This window comes from Carya illinoinensis, chromosome 13 (genome assembly GCF_018687715.1).
Source record: "Carya illinoinensis cultivar Pawnee chromosome 13, C.illinoinensisPawnee_v1, whole genome shotgun sequence".
In the NCBI taxonomy this organism is placed as follows: Eukaryota; Viridiplantae; Streptophyta; class Magnoliopsida; order Fagales; family Juglandaceae; genus Carya; species Carya illinoinensis.
The window spans coordinates 4,449,155-4,473,166 of record NC_056764.1 but is presented as its reverse complement, the minus strand read 5'-3'; the positions used below and the strand labels follow the sequence as shown (position 1 = coordinate 4,473,166).

The 24,012-nt window shown below is 37.1% G+C and overlaps 2 protein-coding genes and 1 long non-coding RNA gene across 5 annotated transcripts; 2 read left to right on the top strand and 1 right to left on the bottom strand.

Annotated features, from left to right (window-relative positions):
* Positions 1–648: 648 nt before the first annotated feature.
* Positions 649–6,866, top strand: LOC122291532 (calcium-dependent protein kinase 1-like). Of its 2 annotated transcripts, none has more exons than XM_043099296.1 (8): positions 649–1,220; positions 1,369–2,252; positions 2,751–2,894; positions 3,028–3,180; positions 3,993–4,108; positions 4,295–4,414; positions 5,456–5,680; positions 6,378–6,866. In XM_043099296.1, exons 2-8 carry the CDS (start codon positions 1,472–1,474, stop codon positions 6,498–6,500), a joined length of 1,662 nt encoding a protein of 553 aa, XP_042955230.1. In that variant the 5' UTR covers positions 649–1,220; positions 1,369–1,471; the 3' UTR covers positions 6,501–6,866. The 2 variants fall into 2 exon arrangements, with proteins under 2 accessions (XP_042955230.1, XP_042955229.1); XM_043099295.1 differs by having other exon boundaries at positions 655–1,220; positions 4,295–4,462.
* An 807-nt stretch (positions 6,867–7,673) lies between these two features.
* Positions 7,674–17,894, top strand: LOC122291531 (nuclear pore complex protein NUP1-like). The gene is made up of 9 exons (XM_043099294.1): positions 7,674–8,112; positions 9,293–9,360; positions 10,690–10,805; positions 11,101–11,299; positions 11,457–11,759; positions 11,878–11,973; positions 12,105–12,833; positions 13,103–13,650; positions 15,749–17,894. Exons 1-9 carry the CDS (start codon positions 7,794–7,796, stop codon positions 17,472–17,474), a joined length of 4,104 nt encoding a protein of 1,367 aa, XP_042955228.1. The 5' UTR covers positions 7,674–7,793; the 3' UTR covers positions 17,475–17,894.
* A 2,224-nt stretch (positions 17,895–20,118) lies between these two features.
* LOC122291535 lies at positions 20,119–23,726 on the bottom strand. Of its 2 annotated transcripts, XR_006236668.1 has the most exons (5): positions 23,455–23,726; positions 23,122–23,179; positions 20,694–20,786; positions 20,544–20,608; positions 20,119–20,341 (listed from the first exon to the last, which is right to left on the bottom strand). It is a non-coding gene; the product is annotated as an uncharacterized LOC122291535 (long non-coding RNA). The 2 variants fall into 2 exon arrangements; XR_006236669.1 differs by lacking the exon at positions 20,694–20,786 and having other exon boundaries at positions 23,455–23,713.
* Positions 23,727–24,012: the final 286 nt, after the last annotated feature.

The window sequence follows — 24,012 nt, the reverse complement described above, 5'->3', positions numbered from 1 at the left end:
AAAGTCAAAGGAAAATGACACTTGAATCCATATGTTTGCTCCATTAAAGTTACCACTAAGATATATATATATATATTTTCTAATGGTTAAAGAAACGACTGTTTATGAAGCGGTGTTTTTTTGAAAAAAAAAAAATATGTTTGAAAGAAAAAGAAATTAAAAAGTGCAATTTGCACTAATGGTAAGTTTGAGGGAACAAACTCATAAAAGTCAGTAGTAGTACTTTAATTTGTCTAGATATTTAGATATTCTCAATACTTATTATTATTATTTATTATTTTATTATTTATTTTTATTACTATTCATTACTTTTTACATATTTTATTATTATTATTTATTATTATTTTTTACATATTTTTTTATCACTATTTATAATATTCTCAATACCCAAATCCACCCAAACAATTTCCTGAATAGATATACCGAAATATTATAAATAACTTACTTTGGACTCGGTCCATTCAAGGCAAAAACAGAGACTTCCTTGACATTTCGTGTGTTTTTTTTATGAGGATTTTCAGACACCCTGCCAGTTGTGAATAAGATTTTTTATTAGAAAAACATTAGAGTACAAAGATAGGGAAAAATAAAACATAATATAACAAGAAAAACATTATAACAGTTTAAACCGTCGTTGTGCAAAAAGTTGAGAATGGTGGGTTCAGATAGCTAACGACTTTCCGCAAGACAATCAGCCGAATAGCCCGGTTGATTGAATTCAATAGCATTCTTAATGACAAGGTAAAAAACAAATAAAGCCTGCATTTATGCACAGAGACAACCACTAAAAGCCGGCATTATTATAGTCTATTTATTTTTTCAACATCCCATTCCAGAGACCTGATAAACCAGAGGTCCCTTCTTCTCTTTCCCAGCTTCTCGACTTTGTTTACCCGTTCCTTACTGTTTGCTCATTTGGGTTATTCTGATTTTTGTTTAAAATTGAAGAACTTTGATCGGCTTTCAGTTTTTTAGTTGGCTTGGCTTGGTTTGTTTTAGTGCTGACTGGTTCTGAGATGCTATAATTTGAGGGAAATTACTTCTTTCTGTTTGTTGTTGTAATATTTCTGGATTTTATCTTTTGTCAATAAAGATTTGACTTCTTTTGGCCTCTTTGGGTGTCCTTAATTTGTTCATCTTACTGTTACATCATTTGTACACTTGTTATCTTTGTATGGATGAAGTCGGCAACTGAATACACGAAGAAATTTCCAAATTCGGTGAGTAATGCTTCCGTTTTTTATTTTGTTTTTCGTTTTGCACTGATTCATGGTTCATATCACATGCTATATTTCAAGATTGATTTTATTATCTCTATCAAGTTTAGACAAAAATACAAGGGGTGCTTGACTTACATATGTCACCCAGGTCTATAAGATCAGATCCAACATGTTTCGTGTCAACACATCCAGTGGGATTAGATCTTGGTGCTGAAAGTAGGGAGTTTATAAAGAAATCAGTTTAGTGCCATATGGGGAATACTTGTGTCGGGCCTAGCATTTCTAAGAATGGTTTCTTCCAATCGGTTTCTGCCGCAATGTGGCGAACCCGGATGCCCGATGATTCAGTTTCTGCTCATACTAATGGAGAAACAGTCAATGAGGCAATGCATCAGCCTGAATCGCCTTTGCCGGTCCAAAACAAACCCCCAGAACAAGTAACAATTCCAAACTCGGAACCAGTGCAACCTGCAAAAGCCAAGAAGAACCCACATATGAAGAGGGTGGCTAGTGCAGGTCTTCGTGCTGAGGTTTTGAAGACAAAAACTGGTAATATAAAGGAATTTTTCAGTTTGGGAAAGAAACTAGGACAAGGGCAATTTGGGACAACGTTTCTATGTGTGGAGAAGGCAACAGGGGAAGAATATGCGTGCAAGTCTATTGCAAAGAGGAAGTTGATAACAGACGAAGATGTTGAGGATGTGAGAAGAGAAATTCAGATAATGCACCATCTGAAGGGGCATCCAAATGTTATATCTATCAAAGGGGCTTATGAAGATGCAGTGGCGGTTCATGTTGTGATGGAGCTATGTGCAGGTGGTGAGCTTTTCGATAGGATTATTAAGCGTGGGCATTACACGGAAAGAAAGGCAGCTGAGCTTACTAGAACTATAGTTGGGGTTCTAGAAGCTTGTCATTCACTGGGAGTGATGCATCGTGACCTTAAGCCAGAAAATTTTCTCTTTATCAACAATAAAGAGGAATCACTTCTCAAAACCATTGACTTTGGGTTATCGATATTCTTTAAACCAGGTAAATTCATATGGCTGTAGTACTTCTGAAAATTATTTGAGTTGCTACTTCAAAGTCTTTCAAAATTGATAGTTGGATGAGATTCCACTAGTTGATGATGAGATAATTATGTATTAAGGGGCGTGGTATTCTACTTGCTTTCGGTATAAATTCTAAAACACCTGCACAACGTTCTTATCTCGCGACTAGTCCAAGTTGCTTGTTTGATCAATGCAAATTATTTTCAATCACCAATTTCACAGTTTAAACATTACATACAATCCTATTTACATTGATATTCTAAAATCACCAAAATTATGACAATTATAAGTGATGTAATTCATGGTCACAGAGAGTACTGATAACATAATGATTATTTGTTCCTAGAATTTGATTAGATGCATTTATAAGTTACTAACCTATTCTTCATGCATGATTTATGTTCGTATGTAAATAGGTAGAACATATGACATAATGTATAGAACCTATTCTGATATCTAAAGTTTTTTCCCCTTTTAGGTGAGAGATTTTCTGATGTGGTTGGAAGCCCATATTATGTTGCACCGGAAGTTCTACGAAAGCATTATGGTCCAGAAGCAGATGTTTGGAGTGCTGGAGTGATTCTGTACATTCTATTATGCGGAGTGCCTCCCTTTTGGGCGGGTAAGAAGCTTAGAATCTGCTAGTTCTTGAAATTTTCCTGTATGGTGTCTGCATATGTGTAAATATGTTCCAATTTTTTGTTAATTTTCCTTTTTTCCCAACATTCTTCTCCATCATTGTCATGATCATGTAGAAACGGAACAAGAGATATTCGAACAGGTCCTGCATGGTGATCTTGATTTCTCATCTGACCCATGGCCAAGTATCTCCAACAGTGCAAAAGACTTAGTGACGAAAATGCTTGTTCGAGATCCTAGAAGGCGGCTCACCGCTCATGAAGTTTTGTGTGAGTCTATAATTATTTTGTATTTTGATTGATTAATTCAGACAAGTAGGCGTTATTTGATTCATATCTAGGGATGGGGTCGAATGCAAGCTATTTCTATTGGAATATGTATGTCCCATGGAGTCTCCAAAATTCATCTTTGAATGGTTTCATTTTGGAGCTTTCGTGATCATAGTTTTATTCCTTTTTGCACCAAAAATAGCCCTGATATCTTCAAATTTTCTTGGACTGTCAATGATACACTCAAAATTTTTAGCAATGGAAGTATTAAACTAGAAGAATGTGATGCTGGCGTCAGAAATGAATTAACTTATAAAAAACCTAGTAAACTATAATAATGACAAATACTGTGGCTGACTTATACTTTTGTAATGTTTCCCTTCCAAGGTTTTTATTGTGAGCCTTGATGAATGGTATGTTGAAGGAAAGATGAGAGTTTCTTCGATGTCGCAGTAATATTGCTTTTTGTATCCTCAATGATGAAACTGAGAGGACTTGTTGTTCAAAGTAAGACGTCTTTCAAAATCTTGACAGATATATACTACTGATGTGGTTTTACTGTCTTGTAACCCAGGTTTGCTATATGAGACTCCTGCGTGGATGAATAGTTCATATGCAATTCCATTCAAAGGATCTTGTCCTTTTCTATTTTGTATTTTCCTTTTTCAAAATTTTAAATTCTTTAAAATGACATGTCATCTACTTTAGCTGTTTGAACCATCATTATTATTTGTGTATCCTATAATATTTATGGAATGTTTCAGGCAAGGGTTTTCTTGTTGTAGCTCATCTACAGTTTAAATTCCTGTCAGGTCATCCCTGGGTTCAAGTCGATGGAGTAGCTCCCGACAAGCCTCTTGATTCTGCAGTTTTAAGTCGCTTGAAGCAATTTTCTGCTATGAACAAGCTCAAGAAAATGGCTCTCAAAGTAAGTGTATTGTGAAAGCTGAAGGTTTCTGAATATAAGATCGTTGAAAAGCTGAATTGGTAGAGTTTCTGCGTAAATTAATAATCAGAAACAATACAGTACATACTTCATGTTAAAAATATTGTTTGAATTTTCTTTTGGATGTAGTGACTTAAATTTTTTTCTTGCTATCTTTGTTCTTTGCAGGTCATTGCAGAGAACTTATCTGAAGAAGAGATAGCTGGCCTAAAAGAAATGTTCAAGATGATTGACACAGACGATAGCGGTCAAATCAGTTTTGAAGAACTGAAGGCTGGTTTGAAAAGAGTAGGAGCTAATCTTAAGGAATCTGAAATTTATGATCTGATGCAAGCCGTAAGCATTAGATGAATTTGGATCCAAGTCTTTTGCTAAATGCTTCAAAAGGGCTCCCCTAATTGATATTATGCTATTTGTGGGAAAAGAAAGAAAATGGTCTCTGCTGAGGATAAGATATAAAACCAAAACCCTGTGCGCATGTGTGTGTGTGCAGGAGAGAGAGAGAGAGAGAGAGAGAGAGAGAGAGAGAGAGAGAGAGAGAGAGAGAGAGAGAGTCATCCTAAACGACCAGAATTGACATATGGCACCCCTCCAACTGTCAAACAGTTGCAATGCCTACCCTCCATTACAATCTGACCTTTGAATTGTGTTGCCTTACCTATTTTCACCTACTTGAGTTGACAGAATCAGAGGAGAGTGTTATTTGACAGTCGGTAGTAGTTGGAAGTGCAATGTGTCAATCTTGGGTAGTTTAGGGTCAAAGTGTAAAGCCCATGTTAGTTGGAGAATGAAAAGTCTTATCTTTCCTTAACACGGTATATAAGGCCAGGAGGTTCTCATTATTTATATTCTTTTCCTTTAATTTTAGGTGTTGGTCACGATGTTTTGGAGGGTCTAAAGTGGCTCTTGATGCCCCCCCACAAGGAAAGGGGTAGAAGACAGTAAAGAAATGTTTCTTTCTCATATTACTGACTACATACCATTATAGAAATGAAATCAAGTGATTATAATGGGGCTCTTTTGATATGTTATTATTACCTGGATAAGCTTGGTTTAGCCATGGATGATTGGGACACTGGTTATTTTTACCTGGAGGGTATAAACTTTCTGTTATTTTATAAATATGAAGACCTCGATGCACTGTACTCTATTCTTATAAAACATGGGAGCTTGCTTGAGAAACCTCTCTAGTCTTGTTGAAATTGGCAAGATTATGAAAATAGTTTGTGTTTCTGCCTTTGTGGGAATCTCGCATGCTGTCATGAGGCAATGAAATAATGTTGCACTAATGAATTATGTTTTTAATCCACTTACATGACTGAATTGCAGGCAGATATAGATAACAATGGAACCATTGATTATGGAGAGTTCATTGCTGCAACACTGCATCTGAACAAAATCGAGAGACAAGATCATCTATTTGCAGCTTTTTCGTACTTTGACAAGGATGGAAGTGGTTATATTACTCCTGATGAGCTTCAAAAGGCTTGTGAGGATTTTGGGATAGTAGATATTCGCCTTGAAGAAATGATCCAAGAAGTTGATCAGGACAACGTGAGTATTTACTTTAATCATACTTCCACATTTAAAAATTAAAAGTTGTTGAAAGATCAATCTCTGTTGCCTTACATGAATAGGTAGTTCGAGTCAAGGATATATTGACAACTGTTTTAGAATTGGACTCAGCAAAGCCTGGCTTAGTTTGCTGAGCGCAACCACAATTTGATGCAGTAGAATCTTGTCCAGAACCTAACCACCTTCTTTATGTTGACTTGCAAGCTTAGAAATAATTTAAGTTGGATTTGACTGATGGTTTTCCACATGAAAATAAGTTAGTGTTAGATGAAGTTAAGGCCATCCTATCACAGTGATTAGGCATTCAGAGTGGTGGGTTGGGTTGAGATAAGGATTTCATTGTTAACTACACAAGATAGCGAATAAAAAAATTTCACAAGTTTAGGTTTCTGCTTGGGCCATTTCTTTGCTGAAATGGTGAACTGTTTTAACCTATCGAGCACATGTCTGCATTTGATGGGAAAGAGCTAAAGGCTACGACCTTATCTAGAACTCCCCTAAGGCCCTAATGCCATTGACGTGGCTTGCACTGTGTATCAGACTTTCCAGTGACTTTCTGATGCATCATACTTGCCTATGATTTTTGTTTCTATCTGAGCAATGCCTTTAGCGTTCTGTTCTTCAACAAAACCTCGATTACTAATCAAAAAATAAATTGTTTATATTAATTTTGCAGGATGGACGCATAGATTACAACGAGTTTGTTGCCATGATGCAAAAAGGAAATGCTGTAGTTGTTGGTAAGAAGGGCCTAGAACATACTTTCAGCATCGGGCTTAAAGAAGCTCTAAGACTATAGTTGCATAGGCAGTGGTGAGATTCTTGATTCTTTCTTCTTTGCTTCAAACTCTGGTGGGATCAGAGATTGTACAGTACGAGCATAGATGCTCATCTAAGGAGCACCAAGGCCTTTCTAAAGAGAGAAAAAAATGATCGAGTTTTTTCAGAGTTTCTTGTGCTATGAGATTTGCAACTACACCAACCCTTTTAATCGTATTGCATACCATCTGGATGACCAAAAATGTATGTTCCTTTGTATTTTTTGATATTATATATTACATGTGACATTGTTATTATTATTTTTTATGGTGTGTAACCTCGCCAAGATGAGATGAGTAATGCAATATACTATATAATTATCTCACTTGCATCCTATTATGTATGATGTCGCGCATTATTACTATTTAATGATAAAAAATCATGCAATAAACGATCATTTAATGATGATAAATATATCACATCTTACTTAGTAGGATGTAAGTAAGATGATAGTATAATATATAAAATTTTTCATATATAAATGCTAGAGCTAATGGAGAAGTGGGATGCCCTTCTTTTCTTGAGCACTAAATGCTAAATAGTTTATCCCTCAATTGCTTGTGCATGCCTTTGCCGCACCGCCACCACCCCCACCGTTTCTTTTTCTGTCAAGAGTTTTAGGCCTTGAATAAATGTAATAGAGAATCACACGCTCCTCCATCGGCACATCCCACTCTTGGAGGGCCCCCACCATACACGCTCCCAAAGCCAATGATTTATTCTTCTTCTTTTCTTCTTTAAAATATGAATATATAAAAAATTAAAAGTCATTATTACAATCATAACAACAGCAAATGTGCGTTACGGATTTTTATAATTTTATTTATCAATTTATTAAGAAATATGATAATTAAAACGTTTTATATTTTATATTAAAAATATTATTATCTTAGTAATGTTAATCTTTATTTAAATTTTATCATTATGAAATAGAATATGATACATTTTGAATATCTCAGAATTAGTCAGGTGCTGGCACTCGGTGTTAAAATTTTAAACCGGATTATTGAAAATGATAAATTTTTGGGAAATTCATATAAAACAAGCTATTTAAACGAAGGGCCAATTATCAAATAAGGGATTATTCGCACGTTGGCAGTATATCGTATTTTTTCCGAATATCTTATTACTCGTTTCTTTCATTTTCTCGCTCGGGGCAATACCGCTTTCCCCTCTCTCTCTCTCTCTCCCTCTCTCTCTCTCTCCTTCCTTTCCTAAATTCCAAACCCTAGTTCTCTCTCTCTCTCTCTCTCTCTCTCTCCCTCTCTCTCGTATGGAGACGACGCGCGAAGGTAATCCTTACGACGTCGTTTCGGAAGAAGGATTGGGTACGGGCGGCAAGTTTCGGAAGCGGCCATTCCGGAGGACCACCCATACAACGCCGTACGACCGACCGCCTACGGCCCTGAGGAATCCCAGCATCGTCGGCACCGCCAACAACAACAGCAATGGTTGGCTCTCGCGGCTCGTCGATCCAGCTCAGCGGCTCATCGCCTCCAGCGCTCACCGCATCTTCTCCTCCGTCTTCCGCAAGCGCCTCACTCAGCCGCCGCCCCCACTTCAGCAGCCGCAGACTCAGCCTTCCACTTCAGGTTAGTTTTCCTTGTGTCGCAAGCTATTTCTCGTTATTGGTCGTGGAAATGGAGTTCTTCATTTCGGGGCATGTTTTTAGGGTTTAACGTGGTAGCTAGAGGCACTCTACTTTATACGGGTTCCCCCATTTTTTTTCCTAATATTTAGTTGAAGGCATTATTTTTTCAGTTCATATTTAGGTCCCTTTCTTTGAGTGATAACCGTTTAGTGTTGTGGAAGTAGCTTACTTTGTCTTGGGACCAATGTAGGGTTTCTTCGCTCTTCGTAGATATATGTACATATGCAAATACGTTGCATTTTGAATTATTTATCGTTGAACTGAGACTTATTTTCGAAATCTTTTATATTTCTTGAAGTCCTGTCCTCTGTTGTCGAAAATTTTGATTTGTACCAATCGCATATGAAAAAGTAGTGAATGTAGTTAATTTGGCTGTCCAAATTCTAGGCATTTTCCGATATTGAGCTAGAAGAAAGGCAATGAATCTTCATATTTTAGGATATTTAGACTTGAAAATTATTGGTTTAGACCTCTTCTTGGCCCTGATCATCTTGGTGTGTGCACATGCCCGGGATGAGAGAGTTGCCTCTTATAATGCAACTGTGCAATTATAACGTGTCAATGGAGGGTCAGTACAATCATCGTCAATATGGGGTATCTCAACAATGTAGTAGTGGAAAAATTGCCACTGTAGCCATACTGTCTTAAAGGATCATACATTTTTTCTCTTATTGATGACCATTATCATGTTATATTCTGCATACTGTATATTGTTGGGATTTTCTATGATATGATGCTAAGGTCAAGTTAAATATAAGTGTTTCTGAAAGCTCACTCACAAGATAAACACGTGAGCCTAATTTTTACTGAAACTTCAACCATTAAATGATAGATTTGCTTTTATTTTTTTCAACATGTAGTCCAAGGACCTTATAATTCCAATTTAAAGTGGCGATCATTGTCTGTTTTTTCCCAAATATTGTTGCTTTTCTTTGATTTAAGTCATTCCTTGATGCTTTTTCTGGGAATTGGTTGCTGTAATCTTTAATCTTTTGTATGGTATAATAATGTTATATCCTCTCATCTTAGTTGCTTTACAATAATGGTACAATAATGTTTGATTTCTTTTTTGTCGCTGTTATATTGTAACCTCATGTAATATGAATGTAATGTTTGTTCAGAATCGAAGCAGGAAGTTAGGGATAATCACCAGGATGCAAGGGATCAGCACCATGAAGCAGTTGTCATAGTAAGTCAAAACGCTATATATTACTCCTTGCTTGTGATCAGGTTTCTTTTTTCACTCAGATGCCATAATTTAATTTTTTGATTTCAGAAAAAAAGTTGTCACAGATAAAATTGTTACATATTTGAATTTTTCCAATAAGCTTCATTGCTAAAATTTTCTGGTTGGTTGTCTTGGTGAAGCCTCTTGGTGTGGTTCCAGATATTTGGGAGCAAATTCCGCCTTGATAGCTATTTGGTTCTGTAAGAGTAGTGGAACACAATTCTTTCCAATTGTCTACCATATAGGTCGTTTGAGCATCAAATGCGACCCACTTTTTTTTTTTTTTTTTCCCTCTGTACAATGGGATGCTTTCTCTTGTATACACCCAATGTACTTGGGTTGCGCCACTTTGTGCTTTAATAAGATTGAATTATTTATAAAAAAAAAAAAAAAAACCCATGCACTTGAGCTATACCTATTTCTCTCATCAATAAAATTCTCGTTTACCGATTAAAAAAAATTATATAATAAATAGAAAATGTCCCCAACCAAAAGAGGGGTCATATGGCTCATTCTTCTGAGACCCTTCTGTAAAGTAAACTTCTTTTCTGTTTTTCTAATTTTTTTGTTGCTATGGTTGTGCGATTAGTTACGGAGTTTACCGTTTTGGAACAAAGTAAAAAAGTAAGTGGTAAAGAGCATCTCCTGTTTATTTATTTTTTATTTTTATTAATGTGGGACTGAGGTGTTACAAAGGGTAATCTACAGTTCACATTAGGTGGGGTCAACCTGTTGCTTACATGAGTAGCTGATGTTTGTTTTTTCTCTGGAAGAGATCCTATTGTTTTGTCAGCATAAGTGTTGGAAGGTTGCCATTGCTGCAAAATGAATCACCATTTATTGTTTTAGCTGGTGTAATGGGTAGCATTTTTTTTCTGACTGGTATTTTTTTCCCTGGGGGAAGGGGATAGAAAACGTTAGTTTTCCATCACAGCATGTTTAAGGAAGGATACCTTACAAGGGTTTTGGTACCACTCGTGTTAGATTGTAGATTGCAAATGCATTCTAATTTCTGATTGGATGGCTCATTACTTTTTGTGAATTATTTATAGTTTGTCTTAATGTTGATTGGTTTCTGTTCTTCTGTGATCCATTTGGTCCTGCGGGCTGTATTCTTTAAGTGGAATAATATGTATACAACTTGACATTTAGTGTATATATATATATTGTTGATCGGTAACTTGACATTTAATATATTTAGGTTCAGTAGGCTGATTTTTGTACAGTATTTTTATGTACCATGTGTATCTTGTTGATGTGTCTGTCTTGTATGCGTATTTCCCTGTAAAGGATTCTGCTGGTATGCAACAAAAAGCCACTGATCGTGGTGACAAGCCAAGTAGTAGTTCTGACAGAGGCGGCTTGACTGAGCTTGAGCAAATTTTAAAGCAGAAGACCTTTACCAGGTAATCTTTGTAAAATTAATAGTAGTGTCTGACTCAAACACTTCCTGATTTGTAGATTTTGTAACCTTGGACCCTTAATAATCTACATCACATCATCATCTATTCATCTGTACAAGTTGTGCAATGTGTCTTTGCATTTTATCTAAACATGGGAGATACAATGGAGAAATTCTTTGGTGCTTCGTCTAATTCCAATGCTGTCTAAAATCAGATCAATTATCAGATTAATATTCTTTCATGTCATCCAGATGCATCCCTTTTTTTAATTTTCACGGCTTTGATAATTGCTCTGCAGGTCTGAGATTGATCGTTTGACAGCCTTGTTGCATTCAAAAACTGATGATGTACCTATTGGGCATGAAGAGAAAAAGTCTGAAGTGATTCCACCAGAGCCAGCGGTCTCTCATGAAAGAAAGGAGGAATTTCCAATAACTCAAGCATTTGAAAATACGATTGGGAGCAGCCTCATTTCAACCCCTGTCATTAGTTCAAGAGTGAGAAAAACTGCTCATAATCTCTGTATGATTGATCATGTGGTTTACACAGTTAAAATTGCTTTTTGGTGGTTGTTTATGATTCCCTAGCTCATAATAAGTAAATCTTCTATTTGCTTGCACTTCTTTCACATGTAGTGGCTAAAAATGTCTTCAGGTCCTTGATGAGGATGTTGCTTCACCTGCAGAGCTTGCAAAAGCTTACATGGGCAGTAGGCCTTCAAAAGTATCACCATCAATGCTTGGTATTCGCAATCAAGCATATGGGGAAGAGTCCACTATGATAAGCAGTCAACCTTTTCCACCAAAATCGTCCATTATGCCACTTGTGCCCCGGTCTCCTGGTAATGCTGGGTACCCTGAAAATGGTTTTACAACACCTAGATCTCGAGGGAAATCCGCAATATACAGCATGGGTCGAACTCCATATTCCAGAGTTGATCCAACCTCTACCCACAAGGTTTACATGCTAGGGGATATAACTCTCTTTATAATGTCAATGTTACTCTAGATTTATGTTCTTATATCGTTTACTTATAAAAAAATGTTGTTCTTATATTGTTTTCCTCATTTTCCAGGGTTTCAGGCCCATTGTTGCTTACGATGGGCTTTCATCATCATCTCCAGCTGCGGCTGCATGGGAGCAGAATAAACTTTATGGCTCTAGACAAGGGGTACCCCCACTGATCATTGGATACTTGGTCTATATATGGTGTTCACCACCAAGATCATATCATTAGATACTTGGTCTATTTATTTATCTCTTTTACTTATCAAAAAAAGAATGTCATTTTTCCCTTTGCAGGCTTTGAAACGCAGAAGTTCAGTCTTGTACAATGATATAGGACCTGTTGGTCCTATACGCAGAATCCGTCATAAACCCAGTCTTTTATCTTCAAGAGGCTTGAGTTTGCCAGTTTCTGATAGTGGAGTCGTTCCTGGTGCTGCTCAATATCCTTCATCTTCAACGCAGAAGCCACTTTTATTGGAAAAATCTAAGGAGAACTCAACAAAGATGTCGATAGAAAATGGAGATAACAGTGTGCCAGGTACAAGTTTTACCTCTGTTCCAACCAAGTCCAGTGAGATGGCTTCAAAAATATTGCAGCAACTTGAAAAGTTGGTTTCACCAAAAGAGAAATCATCTTACCTCAAGGTAGCTTCTGTGAGGGACAGCTCACCCACTAAGTTGTCGCCATCTATGTTGCACGGAAGAGCTCTCAGAAGCCTGGAGACTGTAGAATCACCTAAATTTCTGGAGAATGTACGAGATAATAGAAAAATGGATATATCACTTGACACCTCGTTACCTGATGCTCTAGACACCACTTCTCAAAGGCAAAACAAAGATGAAAATGTCCTGTTGAAGCTTGTTGCTCCTTGTGACAGATCTGTCTCTGTAGTGAACTGCATAGATTATAAATCTCCAAACAAGGACACCTTGCCCAGTGTCAAGACTACAAATTCTGCCGTGATGAACTTTGTCACCCTTCCTCCGCAAAAGAAACAGGCTTTTCAGATGAGTGCACATGAGGTATGTGTTTTTTGTCATGTATCTTTTGGTCTGTGTATGGTCGAGTATTGTTTGATAAATGTATGGTCAACTGGCTTCCTCTGCCATCCTGTCAGATACGATTCAAATGCTTATTATTTTATCAAACTTATGGTCATCGATGAGGTTAAGAATACAAAATTATATAATTCTTACATTGGCAAGGTCAGTTTTCACACCCTCCAGACGTTTCTAATGCATCAATTTCATGAACCATCAAAAAGATTTACTGCTATGGATCTGCTTTGTAGGATTATTTTGAGCTGGATGACGACTCTCCTGATGGGGCAGCACTTGTCCCTTTGGTTAAAGAGAGAGAAAAGGTTGATTTCTCTGTGGTGGGGAGTAAGATTCATGATGCAAAAGCTGTAACACTGGAGAAGCCCCCATCTCTGATGGGATTTAAGCCCCCTTCAAGTTCTGAATTGAACCAAACAAATGATTTGGTATCTTCTGATGGACCTGTAGTTGCTGAAAAGAGTACCGGCTTTGCCTTTCCAAAGGCCACTTTTACTAACACGGCTGTCCAACCTTCTTTGTTAGTGACACAGCCAACCTTGACGTCTGATAAATCTGTGTCACCAGTGCAATTAAATGTTGCACCTCCTATGTATGACTTGGAAGATAAAGTTGCTTCATCCAAGGAACCAAATGCTACGTCCCGAGTTGCTAGCTTTTTATCTGTTTCAAGTGCTGACAATGTTCCAAAGTTCGTATTTGATTCCTCGTCTTCAGCTAGTGAATCTTCCAGTCTCAAATTTGGTGTTTGTTCTGGTAAAAAACCAGAAATCTCAGACAGGTATGTATATCTGTTTGTACTTACCATGTGAAAGGTTTTTTTTTTTTAAACTGGTTTCTCCGTTTTTTGTGATTTTTTTGAGTAAGGGGGGAGGGAGGGGTGCTTGTCTTGTTTGAAATATATGATGATTGTCAGAAGCTGTATTTAATAGTGTGATTTTGTATTTTTTTTGTTTTTAAGAAAGGGATTCCTTATTACCAGAACATATGGTAAAAATAGGTAGGGATTTTTGAAGTTCTTTAGGGGACAGATTCAATAATGGAAAGATATATTTCTTAAATCCGAGGGGAATGGGTTGAAATCTCTCTTAGTTACTTTTGGAGTACCCAAGGACCCTTGAGGTTGATTTTTGATCCATATTAGTATGCAGCATCAGTAGTTTGCCTTTTGCAAGTGCTGTTGAGATCAATGCAAGATTGCCTTCTCTGTGATTAGTTAAGAATTTTACCATAACCATGTAGGACTATGAATGTATGGTGATAATTCCCCTTGGTTTATTGGACTGGGGGAATTTCCTGGGTCCAAAACTCCGCATTCACACTCTTGGGGCCATCAAACTGGGGGACTCTCTCTTTAAATTACAAGAGGTACATTTGTGGAAAACTTTTTGCCGATGGCCTATGCACCCCGAGGATTAGTCGAGACTTTGTTTCCAGATACTTGGTGCCAATAAAAAAATCCCCCTTGGTTAAAATAATTTCGTTGGATGTCATTTGGCTTTGATACTGGTTTGTATGATTATATATGCTGCACTTATAGAGTAGGATTCATAGATTTGTTATTTTGAAAGGAATGATCATGCAATTAAAATCTTCCACCAAGGTTCGGGGATATAATTGAGACCTTTGCAGTTTTGCCCAGTCTCTGATTATTTTTAAAAATTTTCTATATCGATCTATTGTGTTGAGATTTTTTTTTTAAAAAAATATTTAAGGTCTAGAAATTATCAATTTTTAGGCAGTGGTCATCACTGGAAGTTCTGAGTTGAAAGCTACTCTTATGTTTCATATCCAGTGTCACCTATCAAATGTTTCATATCCAGTATCAGCATGAGTTGGTTATGAAATTATTCAAGAACTACTTCCATTCGTGCAAAGTTCTAATTTTATTGTTAACTTTGGGTCTTATATGTTAGTTGCCAATACTGAAGACATCCTGGATGTTGAGGCTGCCTTTTTTTTTTTTTTGTTATTATTTCAAACTATGATTTATGCCCCAAAGCTGTGTTGCCTTTCACAAGAAAACATTTCAAGAATGTCCATGGTTGTATGTTTAGAAATTGAAAAATATATATATATTTTTTTGATAGGTAAAAAGTTTATTGAAGAAATTGAAAAATATATGTAATATTTTCTGAGCTTTCACTCAAAGGCATCTTCTCTCCGTGGTAAGAAAGGAGTTGATGCGAGCTTGTGGGTTCAAGACCCATAAGGTCCGTGACTAACTTACAAATTTAGGGAAAAAGAGGAGGTTGCGCTATTAATTGTTGAGTATATAAATTTTGTCTACTGATAAAAAAATTGTTTAGATTATATGAAGATAAATTCTTTGTAGGCAACACCTATATGCATGTGAAGCGTTTAATTTTTCAATAGCAGTTCAGTTTTTATATCCTTTGGAGCTTTAGGGTTATGAAATGCATTACGTAGTCTAAGTGTTTTCACTGCTGCTTTAATTGTAATGCATATCAATACTCATCTACTTTAGTGGTGCCTTGACATATTCCGTTGATTGAGTTATAACATCCTTTGGAACTTGGGATACAGATTGCATTAATTACTTCTTCGATTTGTGAGGCCTTCTATGCAGTGTTCTCTTCATCAATTTTACTCTCTTCATTAGAGTAATACTAGATATAAGCCCCATGCGTGCAAGTCTAGGGCAAGTGCTTTGAACAAAAAGTGGAACCCACCAGGAAAAAAATATCTCGTGGGTCCCCACATTTTTTTAATGGGCTTGCATGCCCAGGGCTTGCACAAATCATTTCCCAAAACATTTACGTTTGACTTCTTAGATTTTAGAGCTAGTAGTCTTACATTGAGTACATGATCTTTCATGAACCTGAGAACTTGGAATTCTTTTGCATCTTCATGTGCAGCTTTTTAACTGTTGGTGCAACCAATTCTGTACCAAAAGTACCTGAATTGGATAAAGCTGATAATAAGAATAATTCAGATGCTGGAGTCACTTCTAGGACAGCAGAAATTGCACTGCCATCTTCTGCATCATCACCAATGGCTACTTTTAGTATTGGTGCCAATGTCACTGCCAATAATTCTTCCTTAAATAATGGGTCTCTTGCCTCAAGCCCTTCTTCATTTTCTTCCCCCGTTCCACCTCTTGTTTTTAATAATGTTTTCAGTCAGAATTCATCCAATAGCTCTACACTCACTGTTACTTCCACCAGCAGCGGCAACAGCAGCGCCACAACCCCCGCTGCTGCCTTAACATCCATTAATGGCAGTGTTAGTCTTTCTACCTTGGCTGTAGCAGCACCTTCATTCTCGGCAACTCCTATTTTTAATTTCGGATCCACTGGCCCATTAACTTCAGTGTCACCAGTAACAGATACTTCTGGAGTAGAATCAGAAGCAGCCAAGACGAGGCCAGAGACCAGCTTTGGCAATCTCAAGAGCTCTCCCTTTGCTGGCACGTCTGGTGCAAATGCCAGTTCAGGGAGTAGCATTTTTTCTTTTGGTCCTGCAGCCACTACTTCAACAGCTAATAATCAATCAGGTTCTTCTGTTTTTGGCACTGGCAATGAATCTGTGCAAAGTGCAAAGGCATCATTTGCTGGGACAGGGGTTTCATCTCTTACCAACAGCATGCCGGTGCAATGCAGTTCATCTGCACCTTCGTTTGGATTGGCTGGGAATACAGCTTTCTCTTCTGGTAGTTCCCTGTTTTCTGCTTCTACTACTGCTAAACTTTTCAGTTCAGGTTCTGCTTCCTCTCCTGAGGCAAGCTCCAGTAGTGCCATGGATGGTTCTGCTTCAAGCTTGTTTAGTTCCAGTTGGCCAGCTACAAAGCCTCCTATTTTTGGCTCAGCAATTAACTCTATATCCACCTCAGCTGGTTCGTCCTTCTCAGCATCTACAGCTTCTGTTGCTGCAATTACAACCCCCTCAACTGGCTTTTCCTTCTCAGCATCTACAGCTTCTGTTCCTGCAACTACGTTACCCTCATCTGTGTTTTCCTTCCCAGCATCTAAAGCTTCTGTTCCTGCTACTACGTTACCCTCGACTGGGTTTTCCTTCCCAGCATCTACAGCTTCTGTTCCTGCTACTATATCACCCTCGACTGGGTTTTCATTTGCAGCATCTACTGCATTTGCGGCATCTACACCTTCTACTTCTGTTACTGGCATTGCACCTGTTGTATTTGGATCGTCTATTGGTGCATCATCTGGACCCACTTTCTCATTCACTCCGGCTATGGCTGCTCCCTCATCACAGCCTGTCTTTGGTAACCCTAATTCAGGCTTCACATTTAATTCAGCTTCCTCAGGAAATAATGATCAAATGAATATGGAGGACAGCATGGCGGAGGATACCTTTCAAGCACCCACGCCTACAGTTCCAGTATTTGGTCAACCTCTTGTCTCACCTCCTCAATCCAACTTTGTGTTTGGTTCAACAACTCCATCAGCACCCAATAATCCATTTCAATTTGGGGCCCAACAGAGTTCAGCCACCTCACAGAACCAGCCTCCATTTCAAGCTACAAATAGTTTAGGAGGAAGCTTCTCAGTGGGTGCTGGTGGCGGGGACAAGTCTGGTCGAAAAATTATCAAAGTTAATCGCAACAAGACTCGGAAGAAGTAAACGCAGGGACCATTACAGTCGACCGGTATCCTTTTCAGGGGCTACAGTTGCAACTGATGGGCCAATAATTATAATGGTAAAAGGTCAACAGCTAGAGAGAGAGTGGTGTTTCTGTTGGTCACCTGGATTTGATTATTGCTGGCAAAGATAAATGAGCCTGGTAAGTTGCAAAATCTGATGATGCTCTCTGCCCGCACACAATTGTTCTTGTATGCATGGTTGCGATGCAATCATTAAGAATTCACAATTTTGTATCGTTTCTAGTAAATCTGAGAAGATTTGTGCTGTACTAGTTTAAGTCTTCCATAGGTTTTTGAGGTTGGCAACTATGCCTTTGATGGTGATATGTGTACTCATATATTTGTAACATAAATGGAGAAGGGCTTGGATCTGTTTTAAGGAAACAGATCGCTCTCAATATGACTTCTCTTGGCCCAATATGTGACAAGGCTACCTTGTGTGGCCATATTTTATTTTTAGTTTTAATATGCTTATATCAGTGGAAAGAGGCAATTTGCAGGTTGATTGAAGTGGGAAGAGGCAAGAATTTTACAGGCGACTGCAACGATTGTTATTGTATCAGTGTTGTCCATAAAGTAATCTGTACTTTCTGATTTACATACATTTCATAAAAGCTGGGTGTAGAATAAGATCTGCACGTGGTGCATACAAGCGAAAGGTCCACAGAAATTCAAACTGTATCATTCTTTCCTTACCATTTCTTCAAGGAGAAATTTTTTAAACCAGATATTCCTTTAATGTGAGATAAATGGAGACCAATTACTAACTGACACGTAAGGGATACTCCTTCTCTCCAACAAACCGCATCGCACTCAATCTATCGTCTCATACGGATAGATTACCCAACACGATTTCTCTCTTTCTCTGTTGGTCCTCTCTCTATTCACGTGAGCAGTCATACGTGAGCAGCCATACGTGATCTGCTCCTTCTCTCTCTCTCTGCTTTCCCCTCTCTATTCAGAACCCACTCCTCCTTTGAGAACCCAGAACCCACGCCTGCTTGAAATTGATCTCTCTACATCGTAGCCATACGTGATCTGTGATTATTCGAATCCCTCCATCCCTCCCCCAAAAAACCGAAACCCATAAAAACTTTAACCGTCCATCATTTTACAACAAGGAAAAAGGGAAAAAAAAAAATCGCAGCTTCCATTTTACAACAAAATGAAGGTAAATTTTTGGTTCTGTTTGAGTCATTTCGATTCTGAATTTTATATTTCTTAATAAACCAAGGCTATTATAGCAGCTGCCATTATTTCGTACCTGAATTGAATTTATTGTATAATTTGTTATATTTAAAGGTTTGAAGAGTAAATTTCAATGCCTGATGGTTAAATATTTAACTCAAAACTCGTATATTATTTGCTGTCATAAAACTCTTACTGATGTTTGGAATTATGTATATTCATGTTTTAACATTGTTATATTTAAAATGGATTTTATGATAAGAAAGTGCATGTACTAAATGTTCTGCAGATAATTTCGGCAATATATTGTGTAAATCTGAATAGTTTTGCTTGGATTGCGTATTGGCTGTTAATAAATATTGATATGCATGCTTATTGCTTGGACTGTCTATTATTAATCAATATGAAGATGCAGTATGATGATGATGATGATGATGACAGTGGTGCAGTACCACATTGCCATTGTGGGATTCCAGCAAAACTAAGGATCTCTGCCAAAGATACTAGTTTTGGCAGACGGTTCTTAAATTGTCCAAACTATAAGATGAAGAGACAATATTCATTTTTTTAATGGATTGATTTTGAACAAGAACTAAACCATTATTGCAAAATGACATTGGAGTTAGCTCAAAGAAAGAACGACAGGATCAACCAAGAGTGTGTAATGGCTGAAGAAGCAAAATTTAAACTTTTGGAAAAGAAGTACAAGGGAACATTATTCTTGTTATGGTTATGTATCATTGTGCTTTGTGCTGTAATTATTTATAATTTGAATGATAATCATGTATGTCAGCCCCAATGCTAATGTTGGTAGGATCTGTGTGTGTTCGGGACCATCAATCTGAATGTAACTACTCAAGTAAATGAGCTTGATGCTGTTTGTTTGAAGTTAATGTTGTTATGGCTAAACAAAGCCAGTGATGTAATGTTAATGGATAAGCTTGAAGTTAACATTTTTTGAGTCCTTTTGCTTGCCGGATCGTGCATCTAAATAATATATTGGATCTCCTTTGGTGACGAAAAATTGATAAATCATGTACCAAAATAGGTGCCTTTTTATATAAGTCCATTTTTATTAATAAAAACAAAACTTGTGTTATGAGATAAAAAACAAGAAAAATTACTATTATTTTGATAAGTAAATAACTAGAATGCGTATGAGCCTTTCGTTGGTATGCCTTCCTCACACACAACATTACACGAAACAGAATCAACCTCCACACTAAATTGTCCTACATGACTTATCCAACAGGCCAATAACTCCTCTACTCTACAAAGTGTCACCCACCCCACTATAAAAAAAATAAAAAACAATACGAAATTATCTCCTTTTACCATAGTTCCAGTATCGATTTGAGGACTTGAAGTTAAGCTGTTAAAATAAGTAAAGATACCATGTACAGAAATGAGTACTGAATGACTAAAAAACCAAGAAATAAGAACCTGGCAAAAATTATCTATTAATATGGGTTTCTTATGCAAATCATAATCTCTACTTTCAAGTGAACCATCATTTAACAAGATGTTTGGCGAATATAAAGTCCATACAACTTCAAACACTGGCAGAAGACCTCTCTACTACAAATAAATCAGATTATTGGTCACGTTCATTAGCAGCTCTTCTTGCTTGGGCTTGGTTACTTGTAGCTCCAAAGTCACCTGCCCATGTGAGGAAAAATAAATGCTAAATTGTAGGAGTATCCAGAGAAAAATTGATGCTAAGTCAAGCATTTGGAACTTAATAGAATATTATTCTTTTGGATGGTTAGGAAGCATACGGTTCAGCCAGTTTATAACAAACTTGTATTATTCTCAACTTTTACCAACACAAATATGAATGATTTGGAACTTAAACACTAACCGGATGTGAAACGTTCTTCAATATCAACTCGTTGTGATATGTTGTCATTGATATTTCCAAGATCCCTACATGAAAGAAAGACAATAAAAGCATCAAAAATTAAGTTATTATATTATAACACAAGAAATTTTTTTGGGAAATTTACTATACCCGATCGATGGGCAATTGTTCTTTGTATGACCTTCAACCTTCAAACTGGTATTTCAAGTATAGCTCGACTCTTAGCATTGATTGTCCATCGCTCTACCACATAGTGATATGGCAACACATATAATTTTGATTTCTTTGTTAGAACACAGAGGATATGCCTACAAACAATACCCAGAAACTTAAACATATGACATGTACATATTGCCTTCACTTCTCCACTCTCCAAAGTCACATAATAAATACGTTTCTCTTTGCCATTAGGTGCCACCGCATACATCTTACTTTCACCCTCTTTCTGAACTTTGGACGCTTTGTATCGCTGGCTATTAAATAGCTCATCTTGAAAGATTTCGAATGACTTCCTTGTATACATTGAGGCCGCCTCTTCCTCAATTGCCCAACATCTTTTCAAAACTGCCTTTGTCGATTTCGTTCTCACATCTTTCTCTTTTTTTTTTAAAAAAAAATATCGTGCATCTAAGGTTTTCTCATACTGATGAACAAAATCACTCACCATCGTGCTCGAACGAACATAATCTTTGAAAAATTTATTCATGCTCTCACTCCTTTGCGTGGTTGACATACCAGCACAAAACGTGGTTTGCAAGTACGCCGAAACCCACTTCTCTCGTCGATTGTAAAGATTTTCTAGCCAATCATTACCAACTAAATCATATTTTGTCATTATTGAACTCCATTCCTCCTCAAATTCATCACATGTTATTGTCTCATGAATACAATGACGGAACTCTTTTTGAAAGTCCGGAAACTTGTTATAAACATGTGTCAAATGTTCTAGAAATTTTTACAAAATATGCCACAAGCACAATCGGTGAGTTGGATTTGGGAGTACCAGTACAATGGCCTTGGCCATGGCTTTGTCATCATCAGTAATAATAGTTACAGGGGCGCGCCCAAGCATTGCTTCCTGCCATGTCCTTAATAACCATATATAGGATTCAGCTGTTTCATTGACTAACAATGCACAACCAAATATTATGGTTTGGTGATGATGATTAGCTCCTGAAAACGGCACAAATGACATCTTATAAATATTTGTGAGGTACGTCGCATCAAATGTGACAACGTCTCCAAAATATTGATATGCAGACCTTGATCTTGCATCTGCCTAAAAACAGCTTCCCATACACTCATTCTCATCAATTTGCATGGAATAAACAAATTCAAGTTCTTTACATTGTCGATCAAGAAAGTATGCATACAACCTTTGTACATCTCCCTCTTCAAATAATTTTCTTTTTTTATTTCTCAAATAATTTTCGATGTCCTTACCAATACAACCCGTGTTAAAATCACCACCTGATTATTTACTCAAAACCAACATTATCTTCCTTGTCGGTACGCCGGACTCATTCAAAGTGAGAATGAGTTTCTTTTGCACACGCGTCACTCCTCTATATCCACGGAGCAAACTCGTACTTCTTGGTGTCAGTAGCACATGGTTGTGTTTAGGCACAAACTTGCATACTATCTACCTTTCACCATTTTTTTTTATACACATGGTAGTTTTACAACCAATCTTTGTTTCTGCAAGTTCGCGATTTTTTCTTTCTTTTTGTTTGAGACTTCTACGCCTAAATCCTTCCCTTGTACAAACATAGTGCACTCCAACTAATTTTCTGTCCTCTCTAGATAATTGTGTATGGTTGGTTCTTATTGCGAAACCTTTTCGTCTTGCATACGCCTTGTAAAATGCTTGGGCGCCTCAACCTCATCAAATTCCTTCCCAACGAACGGTTCAAGATTTCCACTACTGGAGGTGGAAATCAAATTGATTCCATCTCCATCTCTCACATTCACTCCATCTCCATCACCATCTCCCTCATTCTCTCCATCTCTATCACCACCTCCCAAATTAACGTCATCTCCCACATCCAATTCATCTCCGATGCTCACATCACATTGCTCTTCCACGGTTTCATCCTCAATAGCTTCATTTATAATGCCTTGTGGACAGTTTCTACTCGTCACTATCTCAACGTCATCACTATCCGAACTCCACCCAAAATCCTTCGTCCCAATATAAAACAATGTAATCAATAAAATATCAATCCCTTAAAATAACATATAAAAAAAATGCTTTTTAATAGCCAAATGCATATGCCCCTCAACAGGTTCTAAATAAATATTCAAAACCTTATTCCGCATGTACTAAGATAATATTATGCAAAATAAAAAAAGGCGTGATTATGGAGACTCATTTACTAAACATCCATCACCCTTTTGTTTGAAAAATTTTATCTACCAATCCAGCCAACCTATTTTCAGTTTTTAATTATTTAATTGCTGAGTTAGATGGACATATATTTAGATATTAATCAAATTAATTTGATTCACAAATTTCATTCTAGATTACAACAAAAAGAGAACTGTAAGCAAACAATAGAAAACCAAACAAATTTAATACCATGGTGTTGACTGTGCCAAATGTGCGAACAATGGTAAATCGAAGCCAAACCAAAACCCTACAACAAAAACAAAGACAAAGATCATTACGAAAACATTCCCACCGAAATGAAAATTAGGAAAAGAATAAAAATAAATAAAATCCTAATCCTCAGCAAAATAATCGAGTAATAATCTTCAAAATGAATGCTTGTTAGTAGGAATTTCATGGTTCTTTGTTGCTAAGAAAATCCTAATTTCGAACCTCAAACTGAAACTGGGGCTCAAAACTGAAACTAGACATACTTAAGTTAAATAAATAATAAAGGAAAAATTATGAGAAAATAAATCTCACCACTTGAAAACCGAAACTGGGGCTGAAAAATCCTTCAAACAATATGTTTTTTCAGTATTGATTCGTGAATCGTGATGCTTCAGTATGAGAGAATGAGAGGGTTTACGGTGAGAGAATCAGATGGCTTTTCAGTGAGAGAGAGAGAGAGAGAGAGAGAGAGAATGGGGGGCAGAGGTGCTGTTCGGATTAAAATGGAAAATTATCCCCTGTGGTGCAGTCTACATCTTTGTTTAAGAGAAAGCTAGGTGTCAGTTCCTAATTCGTCTCTATTTATCCTATTTTAAAGGTATGTCCGGTGCGAAGCGTTTCTCTTCTTCAAGGATACCTCTAAAACTGGCCTAGGTGGAGGAGGGAAATGTTTATCGATTCTACCATCGGTTGGGACATTGCCCATTTGCATCATCCAAAATTAAATGCGTAGTCCTGTTACTTTTATAAAATTACAAGTCAACAACGAAATACAAAAAATTTGTAAAAGTTGACTTGGAAATTTAAAAAATGGAAAAGACGCAGTAGCCGTCAGTACTCACTGAATGTCATTCCAAGGTGGTGGCCATC